General features: G+C 35.2%; 1 protein-coding gene across 4 annotated transcripts in view; it reads left to right on the plus strand.

Moving 5' to 3' along the window:
- The window catches only part of LUZP2 (leucine zipper protein 2), a 218499-nt gene extending 200524 nt beyond the window's left edge, over positions 1–17975 (plus strand). For 2 of the 4 annotated variants that reach the window (XM_048305461.1, XM_048305459.1), the window contains 3 exons: positions 5458–5550; positions 16891–16968; positions 17560–17975. In XM_048305461.1, coding sequence (XP_048161418.1) covers positions 5458–5550; positions 16891–16968; positions 17560–17685 — 297 coding nt within the window. In that variant the 3' untranslated portion in view covers positions 17686–17975. The remainder of the gene's footprint in view (positions 1–5457; positions 5551–16890; positions 16969–17559) is intronic. The other 2 variants (XM_048305460.1, XM_048305462.1) reach the window with 2 other exon arrangements.
- The last annotated feature ends 1277 nt before the right edge of the window (positions 17976–19252 follow it).

Consider the following 19252-nt stretch of genomic DNA (forward strand, 5'->3'; position numbering starts at 1 on the left):
GATATTCTCTCTTTTGTTTGCAGTTAAATAGAAGTAAATACATCATTCTGACTGTTGAAAACTGAGGTACAATGAATCATCACAGAGCTGCTCTTATTGATCCAGGAAAAAAAATGGTTGTATACATTTTCACAAGGGTTTTCATGCCCTCAGCTGCATGGAAATACAAATAAGAAACTGCAGTTGTTCCAAGGAAGTGAGGCAACTGAAAGTGTTGGTTTAAGGTTCTATTAGAAAACTGAAATTATCTCAAATATGCAATGCTTTCAGAATAAGCTGTATTAGAAAAAAACAGGAGAATTCAGTGCACAATAACAAACACATAGAACTTCTTTTTATGTGTAGCTAGACATTTTTAGAATTGCTTTAAATTGGCATCCATTGCCTATTTAAATGCCCTAGAATAGCCCTCCAGCTATTTCTGTAGAAGAGCACTCCTCTCCTATGAGTCTTTTCTCATTTACCAGCCTCTTGCCATCCTGGAGGCATTTGGGGGTCAACCTAAATACTAGCTGCCATAGAATAGTTAATGGATTTCCACTCCATACTGTAAATGCAAATACATTCTGTATATTACTAGTGGAAGGTGACCTATTATTATTTTTATCTTTTGTTTCTGTGCTACCTTCTTATCTCTGAGCACATTTGTGAGTTGGCTGCATGTCATGCCAGACTACTCTAGAAAGGAATCTTTGCTCTGGTCTCTGACAGAGACTATCATCCTCCAGCTCTCAGTAGTTCAGGGAGGACTGTACTGGCTCTCTTATAGAACGGATGTTCAATTACAGATGAGTTCCTCTGGTTCAAGATGTTAGGAGCTCGTTTTTTCCCCAAGAAGACTTTAACTAGAAGACTTATTTAGTAGGAAATACTAAAAATAGTGTTTGAAAACTTCAAGGTATCTTCCTTAGCTCTTGACAATAGCAAAAAAATGTGTTTCTGGACAAACTCCATTATTTCAGTATTTGAAGTTCATCAAAATGGGCATATCAAGACATTGACCATCATTAGAGGAAAACCATCAAGGCTATCATAGAGCTGGGGTTTTTTGGTCCTTGGATATCATGAACTTGTGCTCTGCCAGAAACTGCTTAGTTTGTTTGCTTACATTGAAAATACTGTGCAATCTTTCTGTTAGATCAGTATGAGTGCCTTTTTTTTTTTTTTTTTTAATGTGGAAATTGATTGTTAAGAAACCCTTAGTATAGAAAAGATTCATCTGTGAGAGTCTTAGTAGCAGGAAAAAATTGCATTGATGTGACCCATATTGGTGTTGGCAGACCGTCTAGAAAGTAGTCCTGTTCCTAGCACCCTGGCATCTCACATGAAAAACAGTTGACTACAAAATAAGGATTGTGCAGTCATGCCCAAAAGTCATGTGAGAAGAAGAAAGAGCCAGTAACACTATTTCTAATACAGGAAATAATTGGGCAACATATCAAACCCATAAATCTCTTGAAAGATGGGATTCAGTTGACCTGATTTTGCAGTTTCATTTAGCAGTGAAGATGAGGGTATTACAACAATAGTGCACCCTTTGAGAAGAAAAGCTGTTTGATATTAGAAATTTAAAAATTATAAAGCATAACTGAAGGAAATTTCAAAGGCGTGAAGGAGAACTGATCTCTTATTTATTCCACTGCAAACTTTGGAAGAATTCTCAAAGAAATAAGGAGTTTCATTTACTTCTCTTCAATTATTTTGCAAGGTTTGCTGCAAACAAAGCACTCATCAACAGAGTCTAGTTTCCTCTGCAAGCATATACCTTCAGCTACATTTTAAACTATTATTTCAAGTATCTGGAATGCAAAACTTGGGTTTTAGTCAAGCTTGTAAGGTCTCACCAAGAAGAGGCTTCTAAGTTATTTCAAAGAAAAAAAACAAGATAGAAGATTTCATGTTCCTTGAAAAAATATTTGTATTTGAAATCCCTTATTGAAAAGATTTGAGACCAGTTTAGAACGCTTTTAGTAATTTGGGAAGGAGTTCATAATCTTTATCCAAACAATTTCACTCTGGAATACTTGATGTCATTTTTATTACGTAAGATGTCAGTCTAGTAAATAGGCCTCACTCAGATAAGTAATAGCATATTAATTTTTATATAAGAGGTTATTTTTAACAATAAAACATTCTGTTTGCAAGTCTTCCTGTAAGACTCATGCATCATCACCAAGCATATAAGCCTCTAAACATTTTTTTTTCATGTAAAAAGTCAGTGTTCATCCTAAAATTTTATAGAATAAAACGGCCTAAATAGATGCAATAAACCCTCTGCTCTTTTGGCCAGAACTCAGATTTAAAGGACCCAGCCAGGGTCTTGCCCTTTGTTCTGCTTTCCTCCTTTGGCCTTTGTGAGAAGTGTGGTGGTGTTTTAAACTTGAACTTAAGACATGCAGATCAGTGTCACCTTGGGGTAATAGTATGGAAAATAATTGAAGATGATGGTTGTGTAATAACTGAAGGGCTGCAATGTCCGTCAATTAGAAAACAGGGGGAATGAAGCAACCCTGTTCATTTGGCTGGTGTCTGAGCAGTGCAGCTCTGGTAAGTGATTTTAAAAGTTTGTTACACAATCTGATCCTACTGGCTCAGGCAAGCATATAGAAATTGCAAAACCTCATAAAATCTTATATTTTGTTTGGGGAGAGGGAAAAGAAGAGTTCTAGTATGTAATAATGGACTTCCCTCTTTTTAAAATTAAACAGGAGACAATTGGAAGTTTTCCTGTTTTCCAGTTTCCTAGAAATAGGAAATGCTGTAAACATCTGAAAATGTGACACTTGGAAAGTACTTTCTTGATGACAACTTACCTAAAATCTCAAACCTCCCCTTGTTCTGTAGAAATGAGTACAATATGCTGAGAAATTGTGTATCGTTTGCTAAGGTATAATCTTAAGCAAGAATCAAATTCTGAAACAAGACACACTATGCACAGGCATTTATTCTTCTTGGTTAATAAGGCTTAAAGCTGTCTGGTTTTGCTGGCATTCCATGGGGATTCACTGACCAGGTAGTCAAGAAATCAAGTGAACATATGATTTATCAATTATTGAACATATACTTCTTTTATTCAATGGGAAGAAATTTAGGTTTGAAGAACTATAATTTCTTTCAGTCCGAACAGACAGGTCACTCAATACAGGTATTAAATGGCATTTATTATTTAACAAAACAATTACTTATATTGATCTTTTTGTTTACCTTCACATTACTTCCTCCAGTAGTCAGTTGCTCTATAAAACTAACAAATCCTCATTGGAGAGCTGTTAACCTATGTAGTGGTTTGGTCCAAAATACTCATTACTGTTTATCTGCTGTGAGATAAGAATTAGTAGAAATGCAAAGCAGGCACCAAACTTGAAAGAATATAAAGAAGTTTATTAACAGACCTAAAAGAGGGAAAAAAAAAGAATTATACCACCTCCAGAACTCTCCTCCTCCCCCCACCTTCTCCCACTGACAATGTAAAAAGACAACCCTTAAGATGTTCAGTCTGTTTACCACTTCCATAATAACCTTGTTTAGTCCATTTAGAAAGAGAAGTCTCTTCTTGCTCATGCTATGAAAACATTATCACAACGAGACAGCCGCCCACTTCCAAATATTGTTCAGTCCATTTAGGAAGAGGAGTCTCTCTGCCTGCGTGTGAGTCCCTTCGCCCGACTTGCAGCTTTTCCCGCAACTGCTTTCGAGGGTCCACTCTTGAAGTTTTTTGGGGTACAATTTTAAGGTTGAGCCGTTCAGAAACAAAAACAGAGGCCCTTCTCCTTCCCTGGGAGCAAAGAGTCTTCATCATCTTCATCGTTAGGACTATCTCTGGGAGCATCTCTAGGGACTGAGGTTTTCTCCTTTCCTGTTTGGAGCAAAAGTCCTCATCTGGTCCATCTCTCCCTGTCCAAACTTCTCATGAAATTACAGCTGCGTCAGCATCTGCCTATCTCAGCGCAGGTGCTTTTGCTTACGAGTTGAACACTCCACCCCCCATATCTTCATGAAATTACAACGGGATACTCTGATATATCCTAGCTTCACAACAGAATTTCAGCTTTAAGCATCTCCTCTCTCTCTTCCCTCAGGTTTTCAGCTCTTCACAGCAATAAAAAGGGTTAATCTCACCTTGGCCTTGCAGCTTTGCAGCTGGAATGTTGAATCTTTCTTATCGCAGTGGAGAGGGGGGAGAGCCGAGCCGCTCCGGCTGCCCACGGCAAGGCAGTGGGGGGGGGTTCCACGGCTGGAACAGGTCCATGGCTTCAGGATGGCCGTGGCCCGGCCCGGCCTGGCCCGAGCAGGGCCTGGCCAGGCTCGCTGGCCCCCACACGGGGCCCGCAGCCACCTGTCCCAGCGCCGGAAACGAGAGAGAGCTTGGAGGGGGAGTTTGCCTATTCTTAAATGTGGATCACAGAGGCGGTCACAACTTTAAGTGGCTTAGAGAATTGTCCATATTCAAACTGGCCAGCTGATAGGTTCTATCAGTTCCCAGAGGAAACTGTAAGCACCCCTTAGCAAGAACATCCCTTCCGGGACTATGCTTGCTAACCTATGACAACCTATTTGAACTATGTGACCTATTTTATTTCAACTATGAATTGAACATTTTTTCATGGTTCAAGTTAAACTGTAAATAGTGACCTGCTTGGTTTTATTTCTCCTGTTCTCCATCATTTCTGAAAACTTTGTATTACTTAGTAATTCAATTGAATATAAGTGACGTGAGAAAGGTTTCAAAACTGGTGTCTGAAGTTTTAATTTTCCTTTACAGAGAAATTATTTTGCTTTGTTTCCTGTCACCACACCCCTGAAGAGTTTCAATATATCTTGCAGACAATTTCATGCTCTCAGGATAGTTTCAGTGCATGCTCTTCCTTTTTTGTCCTTTTGAATCTTAAGAGTTGCAGGAAATATTGAAAATTATGCTTAAAACAAGCAACAATTCGGTGGAAGGAAATTCACTGCTTATATAAAGCGATAGCAGAGTGCCTTCCCCATATAGCAGTCCATTTTGAGTGTAAGGAGAGAAAGGCATGAAGAGGAACATGTTTTGCCAGCTTGCAGCTTGGGAGGTCCCAGCAGAGAGAGGCTGTGGACAGATGAGGTAAGCTAAAGCAGTTCATAAACATGTCAACTCACAGCCTCAGTCTTCCCCAGAATCCACAAGAGTCAAAGCAATATGAGTTCTGAAAATGCTTTTTTCCCCCTCCTTTGGCATTTAGGTAGAATACCTTGATTATATATATGGAAGTAATTGCTTACAAGGGAGTGCTCTAACAAGAATGTATATTAAGACATTCCCTGTATAAAATTTGCGAAAATGCAGTATATAAAGTAGTTAGCAGTTTGCAGACAAACCTCTTGGTTTTTCATTGTTATCCTGAATTTTCAAATGTGACTTACTTGATATTTTATCTCAAATATATTAACATTTTAAATTTTTTTTTTTTTTTTTTAATCTTTCAGGTCTGGCAAAATGTCTCAGCAGAGAAAGAGAATTTTCATGTGGCTTTGAAAAAGGAAGAAAATCAAAGCACCCAGGAGTGTGATTCTCAAGATGTAAGATTAGCTCACCTGAAAAACAGGATCTAATCTAGGCTGTATGAAAACATGAATACTTTAGGCGCCTATCAATGGGACTTTTCCTATTCAAGATGGTACACATATTTTATAAGCCAGCTATATTCTGTATTAAAGTGCTGAGGAGCAAATGCTCTTTGCTGTCAATCTGTGCATATATGTTACCTAGGTTTCTTTTAAAAGCTGCTTAATAGAACTGGTAGGGCTGTTGGCAGGAAGAGCAGTGGTGGAAAGTGTCTCATTTGATGTTTAACCATTCCAAGAATTCATTTGTTCCTGGTTGAAGTGTTGCCTGCATTACAGTGAGATGCAAAAACCTTGTTTACATATCTTCATATTTATTACTAATTTATTTATTTCTAATAATCAGGCACAGCCTTCACAGATGCTTCATTTAATAAAGCAAAACCTTTGGGGAGGTGTAAGAGATGACAGCTGAAATAGTTGAAAGGATGTGATATTATTCACTGACAGTCTAGAAAAGCTCCAAGCTGTGTTTTTCTTATGACAGCTCTGACAGAAAGCTAAATCTGGTGCTTTTACTGAGACAGTACATACAGTCAAACAGCATGGTATGAGCTCTTAAAAGAAATCTCAAATGTATGTATTGTGGCTGTAATTATAAAGACACAAATAGAACAGGAAAAAAAGAGGAAAATTGAGCGAGACAGATTTTGTTGAGAGAGTCTGCTCTGACTGTTGAGGATTTTCTGCTCAATAGTCCAAAAAGTATAGTGCTACTTTGACTAATTTGCAGGTGAAATATATATATTGAATATTTAACATATATTGAATATATTGTTGTATCTTGAGACTTAACAAAATCCTGTGGAGGTAACTGGGTAGCTTGCTGTTAGTGATCATAGCAGTGTGAAGAAAATTATGGGGAAAAAATCTTAGATAATTCAGTATACAACAGATTACTAAAAAAATTATATAGTATCCATTTATTACAAATATGTTACAAGTTTATTTAAGATCCCTCCCTTCTGCCCCATCCTTTAGAGAACAAGGAGAAATTGCATATCTGTAAGAGTGAATAATTTGCCATTGCACATTTCTTAATGTCTAGAAGTAAAGGAAACTTCATTTTGTCAATAAAAATTGAAGGAGGAGAAGGAAAACATGTAAAATTATGAAGTTGGAATTAACTCCATTTATATTATGACTAGAGGTTAGTTATCCCTTGGAAAAGTTATAGAAGGTTTGATGAAATGTAGAATACTTTCGGTAGAGAGTGAAATAATTTAGGCTAAATATTTGCGTAAAGAGTTTCAAAAAGCTCTTTTTTACAGAAGTGAATACATTAAAAGAGAAAAAAAGAAAATAACTGTTAACATATTTCAAAAATCGAAAGAGTATTTAATTTCTGTATCAAGTACTGTGATGAAAGACACCTAAAAAATTCACTTTTCCATAAAACCAAGGTTTTAGTTATTTAGAATAGACGGTGGTTGTTTTTTTGTGCTTCTACCAACTAGTATTTCTAGCCATTTAATTAGTTAGCAGGGTATGCTGCTTTGTATGAGAAATTGGTCACTGCGGTGGTGCATCCCCTCTCCCACCCAGGGAAAGTAGATTACTGCAACTGAAGTTAGAAGTTTTCATGAGTTGAACTGTTTTTCAAGATTCAAGCTAAATTAAAACCTAACTCTATTCCCTGCATTTCTCTAAGTAACATTGTAATTCAAATAAAAGAAATTAGTCTATATGTCTATATTATCTATTATAGCCTCCATTGTTAAGCTATAATGGAATTGAGTTTTATATCATTTAATCTCTCAATTATCATATTTTAAGACCAATTCTATATTTATGGGACTCACATTTCCTTTGAATTTTAAATCTTTATGGTTTGCTAACTCTGTATTTGCCAAAACCTCCTGCATGGAGGAAAAAAAGCAGTAAAATCAATGAAAGCATACCTTAGGGGTATTCAAATTAACTATGCCTTGCTAGATAATGTTCCTTCTTGTAAAATTAAGCAGGCAATGGTTTTCCCAGTTTTATCTTTCTTCTAAACATGTTGCTGTTACAAATTAATTTTTCTACTGAAAAATGACCATTATTTAATAGTTGTAGTTCCATCCTGTTCACATTAAAAAAAAAATCTATCTAGGACTCACACTAATGCACAAAACACTGTGCTTATGGTGTCTGTTGAAGGAATGTCTTTGACAGCAAAGTTACAAAACATATTGTGAGGACAACCATATCTCCAAGCAAGGAAGGCATAAATAGTGCTGTGTTTATCCAAATCAGAATTTTTTTGTGTAATTAAAAAATTTACAAGTACAGGGAGGCATGTTCTCCCTGTACGCATGAGACTTTTATATTTTTTTTTAAATATATTTTTTTAAATATTTTTTTCATATTAATATATATAAAAATTCAAGGCCATCATGGGAAAATAAAACATTGGTTTGTCAGAATATCCTGATTTCACTTTAAATACCACAAAGGTAATGAAAATAATGAAAATGAGAAAATGTTCTTGTAAATTGAAGGATTGATTAAAAGAAAGCAATGAAATTTTCAAAGAAAACTAAAGCATTAAATATGTTTTTCATAACAGTTCTAACTATTCTACAAGTCTAAGGTCCATCCTTGTACCCTTTTCTGCTGTGGATTGCTCAATTGTGGAAATTACTATAGTAATTTCCCTGGTTGTTGTTTAAGTTAAAACTATTTTCTTTGTCTTACATACATTGTCCATCTGAACATAGGCTAACCTGAACATAAAAATAGTGCAGGTGATGACATTGGGCTAGCAACCTCTTCATCATCGTCATCATCATCATTATTATTATCTCACATTAACGGAGAGAGAGAGAGAGAAGGAAGAATTTAAATTATTAGCTTTGAGAACTGAACTAAAAATGTCTCTTTCCACAATTAACCTTCATATATTGGCATTAGAGATACCACCTTAAGTTCTGAAAGTACTGGAAGGAATTTATTTTCCCAAAGGATCATATTACTTCAGTAATACAAAGCTGAAATTTGTACCTGTGAACACTACCATTTTGAGAAAATTCAACACTTGGGAAGAGTTTTTATTGTATTTTTATCATTAGTTGGCTGTATGTATTTTTTTCTGAAGTTTTTACAGCTGCTTAACCCTCAATGAAGGAAGATTAAGCTTGGATGGCTAAGAATATATGACAGGTTCTAATGCAGCATTTTTTAAGAAAAATTAATGAAGATGTACTTAAAACTCTGTTGCTTAGAAACCTAATATTTCAGCAATCCTTTCTCAGAACTTTACAAAGATCCTTTTATTCTGTCTCTTATAAAAAAAATGTTATTTATATTTTGAAAGAATTAGGGTAGCAAAGACTAACTAGAGAAGAACATGCAATCTTACAGCTACTAAGGCAAAAAATAAAGCAAAATAGTTAGTTGCTGGTTCCAACCGGTGTTTTTAAGTCTTTATGGCTAAGCATCTCTGTCTTGAATTTGTGATCTTTCTGCAATTTTGCATTTATGGGGTCTATGCCTGTTCACAGTAATTAATGTAGTTTACATTAGAACAAATACAGATGAAGATTTATTGACAAATGGGATACAGACTAGAAAATTTGGAAATTAGACACTGCTGATATTTATCTGTAATGCAGTTTGACATGGGACCAGTAATAGCCAGAAGTAGGTAGGATATCCTGTAATACATAATCTGAAATTGATCAAAACCAAAAAAAATATTAATTTCAATATTCTTGTAAAATTTCCATTATTTAGATTATTTGTACTTGTTCTGGTTTGGCCAAATTTAGAAATATATCCTCTGAGAGAAGGCAGGTTACGACCATCCCTCCCCCACCAGGTTTGGGAAAAAATAAATTTTCCTCGAAGGAAAGTGAAAGAGATAAAAACTATTTATTTAACAAACACACAAGAAAAGGATAATGATGCTAAATAATAAAACCTCTCACTCTGCTGAGAGAAACCTGGGAAAATTTCATAGTCCTTTCATAGATCTCTCTCTCTCCCTCCTTGGAGCTGGGATGGGGTGGTAGGCCCACCTCCAGGGCCAAGGCCTCAGTGGAAATTCCTCCTGATGTATTCTGATGTTGAAACAATCCAGCAGAGAAAAAAAGGGGAAAAAAACCAAGTCCCAGGAAAACAAAAGTTCAACTCTCCATCTCTCTCCGGAGAAAGAAAAACGAGCTGAAAAACTGGCCAAAAGCTAGCAGGGTGCTTTCCCCACTCTCGCCCTTCTGCCACAGCTGAACACAGAGCCGTCTCTATCTCTGTGACCTTGATGAAAACATGCAAACAAACTGCTTAGAAAGTTCCCTCGGTTTTGTCTCTCCCCCCTCTCAGGCTTAGTTTAAAGGCACAGAAAGGCACAAAATTAATTTCTGGGCATGGGGCAGCAATAGGGGATACACATCACAAAGTCACCCCAAGACAGTACTTTATTAGATGCATCTTGTCAATACTACTTTTTCTTAGCCTTATCCAGAGATGTTTTCCTATGTCTGGCTCCTGAAAGTCTCTGTGCAGAACCAGAGTTCTGCAGAGCTCTTTCCCCTATATTCCTTCCCTTTTCTGTCTTCCCAAAAGCTTTTGGGATTTTGGCTTTTACAGCAGAATTTACTTTATTCCCTTTTCATATCAAATAATTCTTATGCATGTAACATATCATTTAAAACCACCTATTTGGTATTGCTAAAACATCAAAGAATTTATAAAATTATTCTTTCTTCTCTGTTGTCATCTTAGATTTTTTGCTCTTTGTAGAATCTTCTCTGATAAATAAAAGTGATAGTGCTTTTATTTACTGCCTTAATTTCCTGCAGTAAACAAACACTACATGTTCATTAATCATTCAGTGACAAAGGACATTGAGTAATGGAGCCAAAATTGTACACATTTCTAAGCAACCACAGCATTTTGCTTCATTTTTTAAAATCAGTTTCAGTTGCAGAGCTTTGATCACATTGTACTTTCTGATTGTTTTCCAAAGGGAGTAATAAGAGAAAAAAGTAACCATTGCTCTAAAAAAATTTCAAACTAATAAAATCCTTAAAGTTAATTTGATTCCATAAAGGAGAACTATGAAGGTCATAAGAAGGTACATCATCTGAGTTTAACCATCCCCTTAGTACACCGTGATCTAAAACAGGAGAAGGAAAAACTGCAGAGGTGTCTGCTGAAAACGCATATGCACATTTCACATACTTCTTGCTCTATATCTTTCTTGTAAACAGTGAGGGTTAAAACAGCTTCCAATACAGATCTGTAACAAATTCATGAGCAAATCTGATAAAATATGTCTTTGAATAAACTGTGAACCTAACTTGGTTAATGACAACTAAGATAACTAGTTTGTCAGCTGACCTAACCACACCATCCTTTTCTCCTGCATCTGGTTTATTTTCTTCAGAACTAACTCAGTGCTTTCTCCCCCATCACACTCTACAAACATCCTCCGTATCTACTTTTTTTGCCCTCTGAAGCCAAAAGCAGTAGTGATGAGAAGGATCACTGAAACTCCAATGTTTGGTCAACTAAATCTGTATGATGCTCTAGCAGCAGCAGAATTATTTTCTAACTGCAAAAGCTGTTATAATATCACTTATTTAAACTTGATTTCCTGTCCATTTGTGATTTGATTATTTGACCTTAAATTGTTATGATTTTTTGACCATAAAGCCAGTTCTTACTTGCTGAGTTGGTGCAATGGAAAACTAGTTACATTGTTCAGCTCTTTGCAGATAAAGTTGCATAGTTTAGTAGCCAATGGGCATGCTGAGTTCTAACTGGCTTGTTGAAAATTCTTTTTAAATGAAGATGCACACTTCATTTATCCACCTTTGTCATTTATACATCCAGCCGTGAACCCCTCCAGCTTTGCTGTGTTACTTACTAGCAGAATTGAATACCACAACTTCTCAAATTTTGTCTGCATTACTGATTGAGATGCATATTTTATAACCAGAACACACACAGATACTTTGTTAATTGGACTCCATGACAAAAGCAACACAGCATTTCAAGGCATATCCCCCATCTCAATTTTTCTGTCATGTAAAATTTCTCACTTACTGGTCTTGATTTTTTTTCATTTTACAAAATGTATTGTTTAAAGCAAAATGCACTTTTATGAAAATTTGATTTTACAAACAAATAGATCATCAATGTGTTTCCTAAACTTTATTTAGACCAAGCAACAAGTGTTCAACATAACTTAATTTGTTCTGTTTCTCTGCCATATAGAAGAAAATAGTAATAAAAATTCTGTTGTGCTTAGTCATAAAAATTAAAAATGTTGGTCAAACTAAATTTTAAGGACATGTTAAGAAACTGTGCAATTTGGAAAGAGTTAGTAACAGTGAAAACAGTGAAATTGTCTGTCCAACTATCAAACACACTTAAATAAAAGATTTTTTTCTTGTAATCTCTCTTTGGAGAAGGTTTTGCTTTCATACTTAGAATTCTCAGTGCTGTTTTAGGGCTTTTAATGTTGAGTCTTCAAATGTTAGTTCTTTCTTGATGTTTTATGATAAAAATACTGTATATGTAATTTATTGAGTATGTTTGTCTTACAAATATGCCCTTTATTGCAAAATATAGGGCAGATGTTCCAGACATACCACTCAGAAAACTTAATGGTGAAGTAATAATTCCTCAACATAAAAGTATAGAGATTATTCTGTGAAACTGATTTGTTCATGGGTGAAATTTGGAGATCTGTCACTAATGGTTAAATACAACTTCTGAAATTATTATATTTTTTTATTAAAGTGAACTAAGGAAGGGGTAGGAAAGAGAGGAGGCAGGGCTCTAACCATCAGAGAAATCTCTTTCTGTCTTACTTCACTTCTCTGAGTCATAAAACTACTTCAAGGACTAGTCATCATTTACTGTGCATGTGGACAAAGACTGGCTATGATGGCAAGTGTTGAAGGTTTGTTTCCCGAATCTAGATAAAAGCAGATTGCTTGCCTGGGGACATGCAAATGAAACGAGGATCAAATATAACTGATTGAGAAGTCTCTAGGAACTGAGGAAAATATCTCCAGCAGAATCACTCTTCATCTCTGATGAGCCTATAAATGTGACCGTTTCAGTTAAAGCTTTGAGAAATGTTAAGCTTAGCTTAGGATGAGGAAAGCAATGAAATGTTCAAAATGCACCTTCTAACCTGGTGAAGTTTTTGACCAATGATCAGAGCAAATACTAACTGAGTCTCCAAACATTAGGAGCTGTGCTTCTGAATGAGATCAGGACTTCTGCCATCCCTGTTCCCCTTGAAACAGCCAATCTCAGGCTCCTTAAAAAAGGAGGCAGAAGAAAACACAAAATAGTTAGGGATAAAAGACCTGTTTTTTTCTAAATGCCAATGGCAGGAAATAAACTTCCGGAGTTAAGTTAGATTTTGAGAATATTATTAGCTTTTTTCTTTTGTTGTGCTGTCAGTTGCATAAATACAGGAGAGTATTTTTTAATAATCTTGCATGAAAAGTTCATTAGAAGACAGCCTTTCACCATGCTAACAATAGACTGCACTTTTTAAAATGTTGTGATATTTTAGTCATTCAGTATTTTTCAGCTAAATCAAAGCATGGTGTGTTGAATTGTCTTATTTTATAGCTTTCAAGGTATTTGGTCTTGCCCACCTATGCTGTGTTTTCTCCCTTTTGATCTGCAGTCCTTATCCACCTGTCAGTTCAGGCACAAACAAGAAAATAGCCAACATTATTTGGTTGTATTAGTATGTTGACCCTGCATTCACATACTGCCTTTCTGTATTCCTGGAAAGCCATTAGCTTATGTACAAAGGGTCATCACCTGGCTATGCTGCCATCATTTAGCTCTTGGTGTTGGAGATTTTTCTTCCTAAAAAAATTTTTAGTATGTAGCTTAAGAGCCTGCTTAAACTTCTCTGGAAGCACTAAGAAGAGGGGCACGCAAAAAAATCATTTCGTATTTATTCCAAACTCATTACATCTGCGTTGAAATATGAGACTGCTTTGCTTCCAGAGATACCTGTGTCTTGTTCAAAGTCTTCAGATGGTGAGAGAAAGGTAGTGCCTCTTCCCTGCCCTCCCTGGAAGCCAGCACAGATTTAAAACTTAGCTATGACTAATATTAGAGATCATGTGTAAACAGAACTCTTACAGCTTTCTGCCCAACAGCAGGGGAAATAGTCCATATTGTGAAATGTCATGCTACATTTGGTATGAAAACTAGAACATCCTTAAAGTATTCCTGACAGTATTTTAAATTACAACCCTCTCTGTTATGTTGGTACAAGAGGATTCAATGGAGTTGTATTAAGCTAACAGGACTGACTTGAGACCAGGCACGATTTTTTACTTTCTAAATATTTTCCTCAAAGATGCTTTTACTCTTTTGTTAGCATTTTGTTAGCATTTTATTAACATTTCAGTAATAATCTTTAAAAAAAAAATGTTCACTCTGGAAGAAAAGCAATTGATCCTTCTCTGACAGAAATGGAGAAAGCTGTTTTTTGCCCAGTTGTGTGTCTCTCTGTTTAAGCATACTGTTGAGTAAAAGTGCAAGGTACAGGAATGCCTGGTCTTGTCGGGGAACAGAGTTCCTCCCTGACATATGTCCCTGAAATACTGAAATCTTGATTCAAAGCTTGGCATGATCCCACTATCTCTTCCCGCAGGTACTTCTAAAATCTCATTTCCATAAAATAAAAAAACCACTCTGACAACATTTCAACATCTTTATTTTCCAAAAGCAATTCTTTTTGCTTTTTGATAGTTTCTACTGTGTCGAGCTCTCATTCTGTCCTTAGTAATTAGTGTACCTCTAATGGGAGGGAATCTGACAGACAGAAGGAATCACACAGACAAACATACAAAACAATCCATTACTTATCATAGAGGGAACTAGCAACAATAACAAAAGTTTAATATTTTACTTTCTTTGTCTGTCACCTAAGGTTGTGAAAGGTATTCTAGTACATTGGGTTTAAATTTCTCCATTGGTCTTCAGCTGAGGGACAGGAAGATATAAGTATTGTGTGTGTTTGTATATTTATGTGTTTATATATGCACATATAGGTGGATAGATAAATAGATACATATATAAGCATGTAAATACACACATAGGTGGGTATATATATGTGTGTTTATGTATATGCCTGAGGTATGTGGATGAGATGCAGTTTGGGTTCTGTTAAACCCAGTTTACAGATACAGCAGGAGATTATACTAATACTCATCTGATTCAGTTTAGGAACCAAACTGATAAAAAGCCACAACCAGCGTGTGTGTGTGTATATATATGTATGTATATATGTGTGTGTGTGTGTATACACCTCATCCATAGGAACTGGTTATGATCTTGCCTATTGAACTGTTGTTGACTGATGGCATACTGAAAGTCATTGCTGTTGTTCAATCTGTAATTTATTTGTTAATGATGTACAATGTTTCACAGTGACAATGAATAATTAATTAATATTTTATGCTTTAACAACATAAAGGTATAGGAGTTGCTTTCTTTAGAAGAAGTCCCTACTATCTTTCTCCAGCAGTGATCCATATGGTGTGCTACTAAAAAGAAAAGAACTCTGAGTGAACAAATGTGAAATACTACAGACATAAGTCTTTATTGCTCTTTTCCTATCAAGATGGACTTTGTTATCTGGTCTATGAAAAGAATATGCAAAACTACTCACTTATAAAGAATTGTGTTTATCATTTTCTTTTATCTTCTCTAAGGCAGACCTGGTTATTTTTTTTCTTCCTTTGCATATGTCTTAAGAAGTTGACCTATAGTTTTTTTATGTCAATTAATAGTTTTTGCTTCCTATCTCCTATAAATTATGTTGGTGAAATAGGTTACCTATTTCATTTTTTAATATGTACAGTCAGAGCAAATTCTGGATATGTAAATGATCTTATATTTAATTAGCATTATTTCTGTCCTCTTCATTACACAGTTTGCAATACTGTTCATTGTTTGACCTATAGTATCTTTTGTCCTCAAGCTGCTCACCTAGAAGTCATCCAAACACTCATTTTTTTCTGAACATGATTCAGCTTGAAATATTTTTTTAAATCTAGATTAATAGTAAATAATTTAAATGGATGTTTTGGCAGGACCACACTTAAAAGGTTTTGAAGTATTAGAAGTCTACTAAAAATTGTACTCTGTCATCTGACTTTTTAGTCTTTATCTAAAACATAAACCACATGTTTTTTGTTTGATGTTTTGTTTGGGTTTTTTGTCATAGAAGGAATAGGTGCTTTCTCAATAGACTTTATTTTAATCAATACTGCCTTGATTATTCCCTATATTAATCCAACTTTTATTTGCTATTATCTAGTGGGAAAATATGAAAAAGAGTTCCCCACATCAAATCCATCTGCATCATCTCAGAGGTTCACTTCAGTACCTTAAACATCACTAAACCCCCCCACTGTTGTGTTGGAAAGAGTCTTGATGACTTAAAACTTAAAAAAAACCCAGTCATTTTCACTCCATTTAAATGTATCCGTTTTAATAGCAAAACAAATAGAGAAATTCCAATGTGAACTCATTTTAGAGTAATGACCAAGTATTATCAATACTTTACTGTATTTCATGTTTAAACTTCTTTTCCTATGGCATCATTAATCCTACTGCTGAAGAGACTTTAATTTAAGTACAGTAGAATTTTTGGTGTTGAGTAAATCTCTGGTTTGATATCAGGAGATCTCCTTGGTTCAAAAATGTACTTTGTAATTAATTTTATTTATGCTGTGCAACTCTATTTTCCCAGATATTAAAAAGCATATTGGCAAAGAATATAACATTATTCCTTGAATAAAATGACAGCAATTAATGTAACAAGATTTTGTACCTTGAGAGTCATCTGACTTCCCCATTCAGTGACTTTATATTCCCATTCAGGGATTATTATACCTAAGAGATTTAAGAGTTTACACAAGAGAATAATAATAGAAAAGTTCTAACTGTAATGCTGATTTTCAACTGTTTGTTACTGTTTCCTCACCCATAAAAGACACTTGTAATTACTTTTCTGTTTCCTTGGACCACTTGTAGGAGTAAACTTCACTATTGGTGATGAGATTTAAACATGAGGAAAAAAAAGCTGGAAAAGCATTAAATTTTTAAAGTTGCTGCCCCAAGACCATATTGTTAAAGTCTATTACAGGGATGATGGCTGTCTGGACTAAGCTTAGCTATGAAAAATTTGTTCCATTTCATCAACTAGGCTTAAAAGAAGAACCAGTGATTTTTTTTTCTTTCTTTCTTTCTTTAGGAAAACTTTGACTATTTTAGGAAAAAATATGAAGTAGTTATCTCTGACATTTGTATTGACAGGTTGCCAAGACATGTTTGGGGAATCATATTGATTCAACATCTCGTTTGAAGGCAGCAGAAACAGATACAAGCTTTCAGGTATTCTCTTTCGGAGTAATTGTTGGGGTTTTACTAAAAGGTCTTGTGAAACATGCAATTACTTGAAGTATACTTACACATTCTTCACCAAGTTCTGTCTCAAAGCAGAAGACTACTTAGTTCAGACTGACTGCATCTGATTGCAGTGCATCTGTTCAAAATGCTTTCTAGCTGGTAACAATTTGAAAACTATTGAATATTTGAAGAACTAGTAGTCAAATTACTTAGTAGTCAAATGACTTAATTTGATAGTGTGATGTCTATAGCCCTGGAAGCAGGAGCAGGAAGAGATTTCCAAAATAATTATATATATAAAACTGTTATAATATATATATCATATGCAATTATATGAAGCTGTATGCAGCATCAGACTTGTATGGTTTTGCAATGTAGAGATTGTTCAATATGCTTCCTTTAATAGAGAGCAGAACCCTTTCCTAGGCGAATATTATATTCTGCTGCAGTAGTTTATGACTGGTACACCAGTTTAATAGAAATACAGCTCTATGTGCACTACTGCCATGGATTTTTAACATACTTTTTTTATTTTTGCTTATGTATATATCTACTCTATACACAATGTTTACACAGATGCTGTTTTCACCTCTACAGAAGTTGCAGAGCCCTCCGTGGACTAAACCTGAAGATAAAAAATCACCTGAAAAGAATAAGAAAAAATACGAAGAATCAGTTAGTACACAAGAAAAAAGACTCTAAATGCTACTAATCTACATTGAAAAATGTCAATCACTTGCTTCCATCCTCATATTCTGTTAGCAAAAAGGCATGAAATGTTCCAGGTTTCTAAAGCATGTATTTTTCACTATTTTATGAATGTTTGTAAATTAGTCTAGAATACACCAATTAGTACCTTTCAGCAATAATCCAAAATGGATGTTTGAAGAAATGCTTTGTAATGCAGTCCAGTTTTTGAATTCTTGTTCTATCTTATCAGTAATTGTATACTCTAAATTACCTTCTTCGTAAACAAGAGTCATTCTCAAGTATTTTCTCAGTCTGTTCTGTTTCATGTAACGTTATGGCAGATTAAGGGGCAGATTAAGGGGCGGTCTGTGTGTGTGGGGAGAAAATAGCTATGTAACCATATTTGAAGTGCAATTCGTAAGTGCAACTGTCAAAAGGGAGCTGTGAGTAGGGGTCCATAATTCTATTTCAAATCTACTTACTTACACAATAAAAGATGTTTATTTTGGTGGGAGGTTTTTTCTCACTGCTATCTTAACTAGTCCATTTTTGAACACTGAAGAGCTAACAGAACTGGGAGTTTAAGGGATGGTGATAGAGAGGATCATTACTTTGGGGATTCAAGCAAAAATTTTTGCAGGTGGTACTGAGTTACAGTTTCATAGCTTGCTTGGATGGCAGCCATGGGAAGTCAGTTTCATCCCTTATATTTGTGCTGATCTCAAAAGGATAAATTATACTTTAAAGGGTAAAGCCCTATTTTGTCTACTACAGTTGGCCTTTGATCACTCCAGCAGAGAGGAGCATATTGACTGGAGTAAGTTCGGCCACTAGTGGATTCTTTCAGTTTCTCCTTGGTCACATACTCTATGACAAGAAAGCAGAAAGAAAGGGAGGAGAAGGAAGAGATAATGGTTTTGCTTGTTTGTGTCATTATTGGTCTAATTTAAGAATTCATATGCCATATCTGGTTGAGATGCAAATCTTTCAAGAACAGTAGGAACAGTAAATTGCCTGATGCAATGCTGTGCTTTCTTCTTGCAAGAAGTATTTTAAGCAGTTGTAAGTTGTAAACTTCCACCTTTGTCTTAATGCACCCAGCAGTACAATTTTTACTAGATTTAAAGTGGTTTACTTATATTAATTTACTTTTTCTTGCTTTGCATCAGTTTAAAAGCAAATAGACAAATCTTTTATTTCACTTAGTGATGCTCTGTCTTCAGTTTTAGGATTTAAGATTTTACCTCTCCTTCAACAGTCTCCTTCAATACCTGCCTTTTCCTTGCTGGTGTGAATAATCTTTCACCATGACACTTTATTTATGTTCCTCTACTCAAAGGTAGATATTTGAAGAATGGTAGGTTTCTCTGCCTTGAGAAAATACAATTTGAAAAAGAAAATAACCTCATGATCTGACCAAATGATGACAAGTACTGCTTAACCAAGTCACACTGCTATTACAGAAAAGACTATCCATGTTAAAGGTCAAAAGAAGTGAAATCATGGCCACAAAATTAATCAGAAAAGAGATGTGGTTTTTGCATCTCATCCTAAACCTTGTTGAAGACAATCTGCTGTA

This window comes from Corvus hawaiiensis, chromosome 6 (assembly GCF_020740725.1).
Source record: "Corvus hawaiiensis isolate bCorHaw1 chromosome 6, bCorHaw1.pri.cur, whole genome shotgun sequence".
NCBI classification, from domain to species: Eukaryota; Metazoa; Chordata; class Aves; order Passeriformes; family Corvidae; genus Corvus; species Corvus hawaiiensis.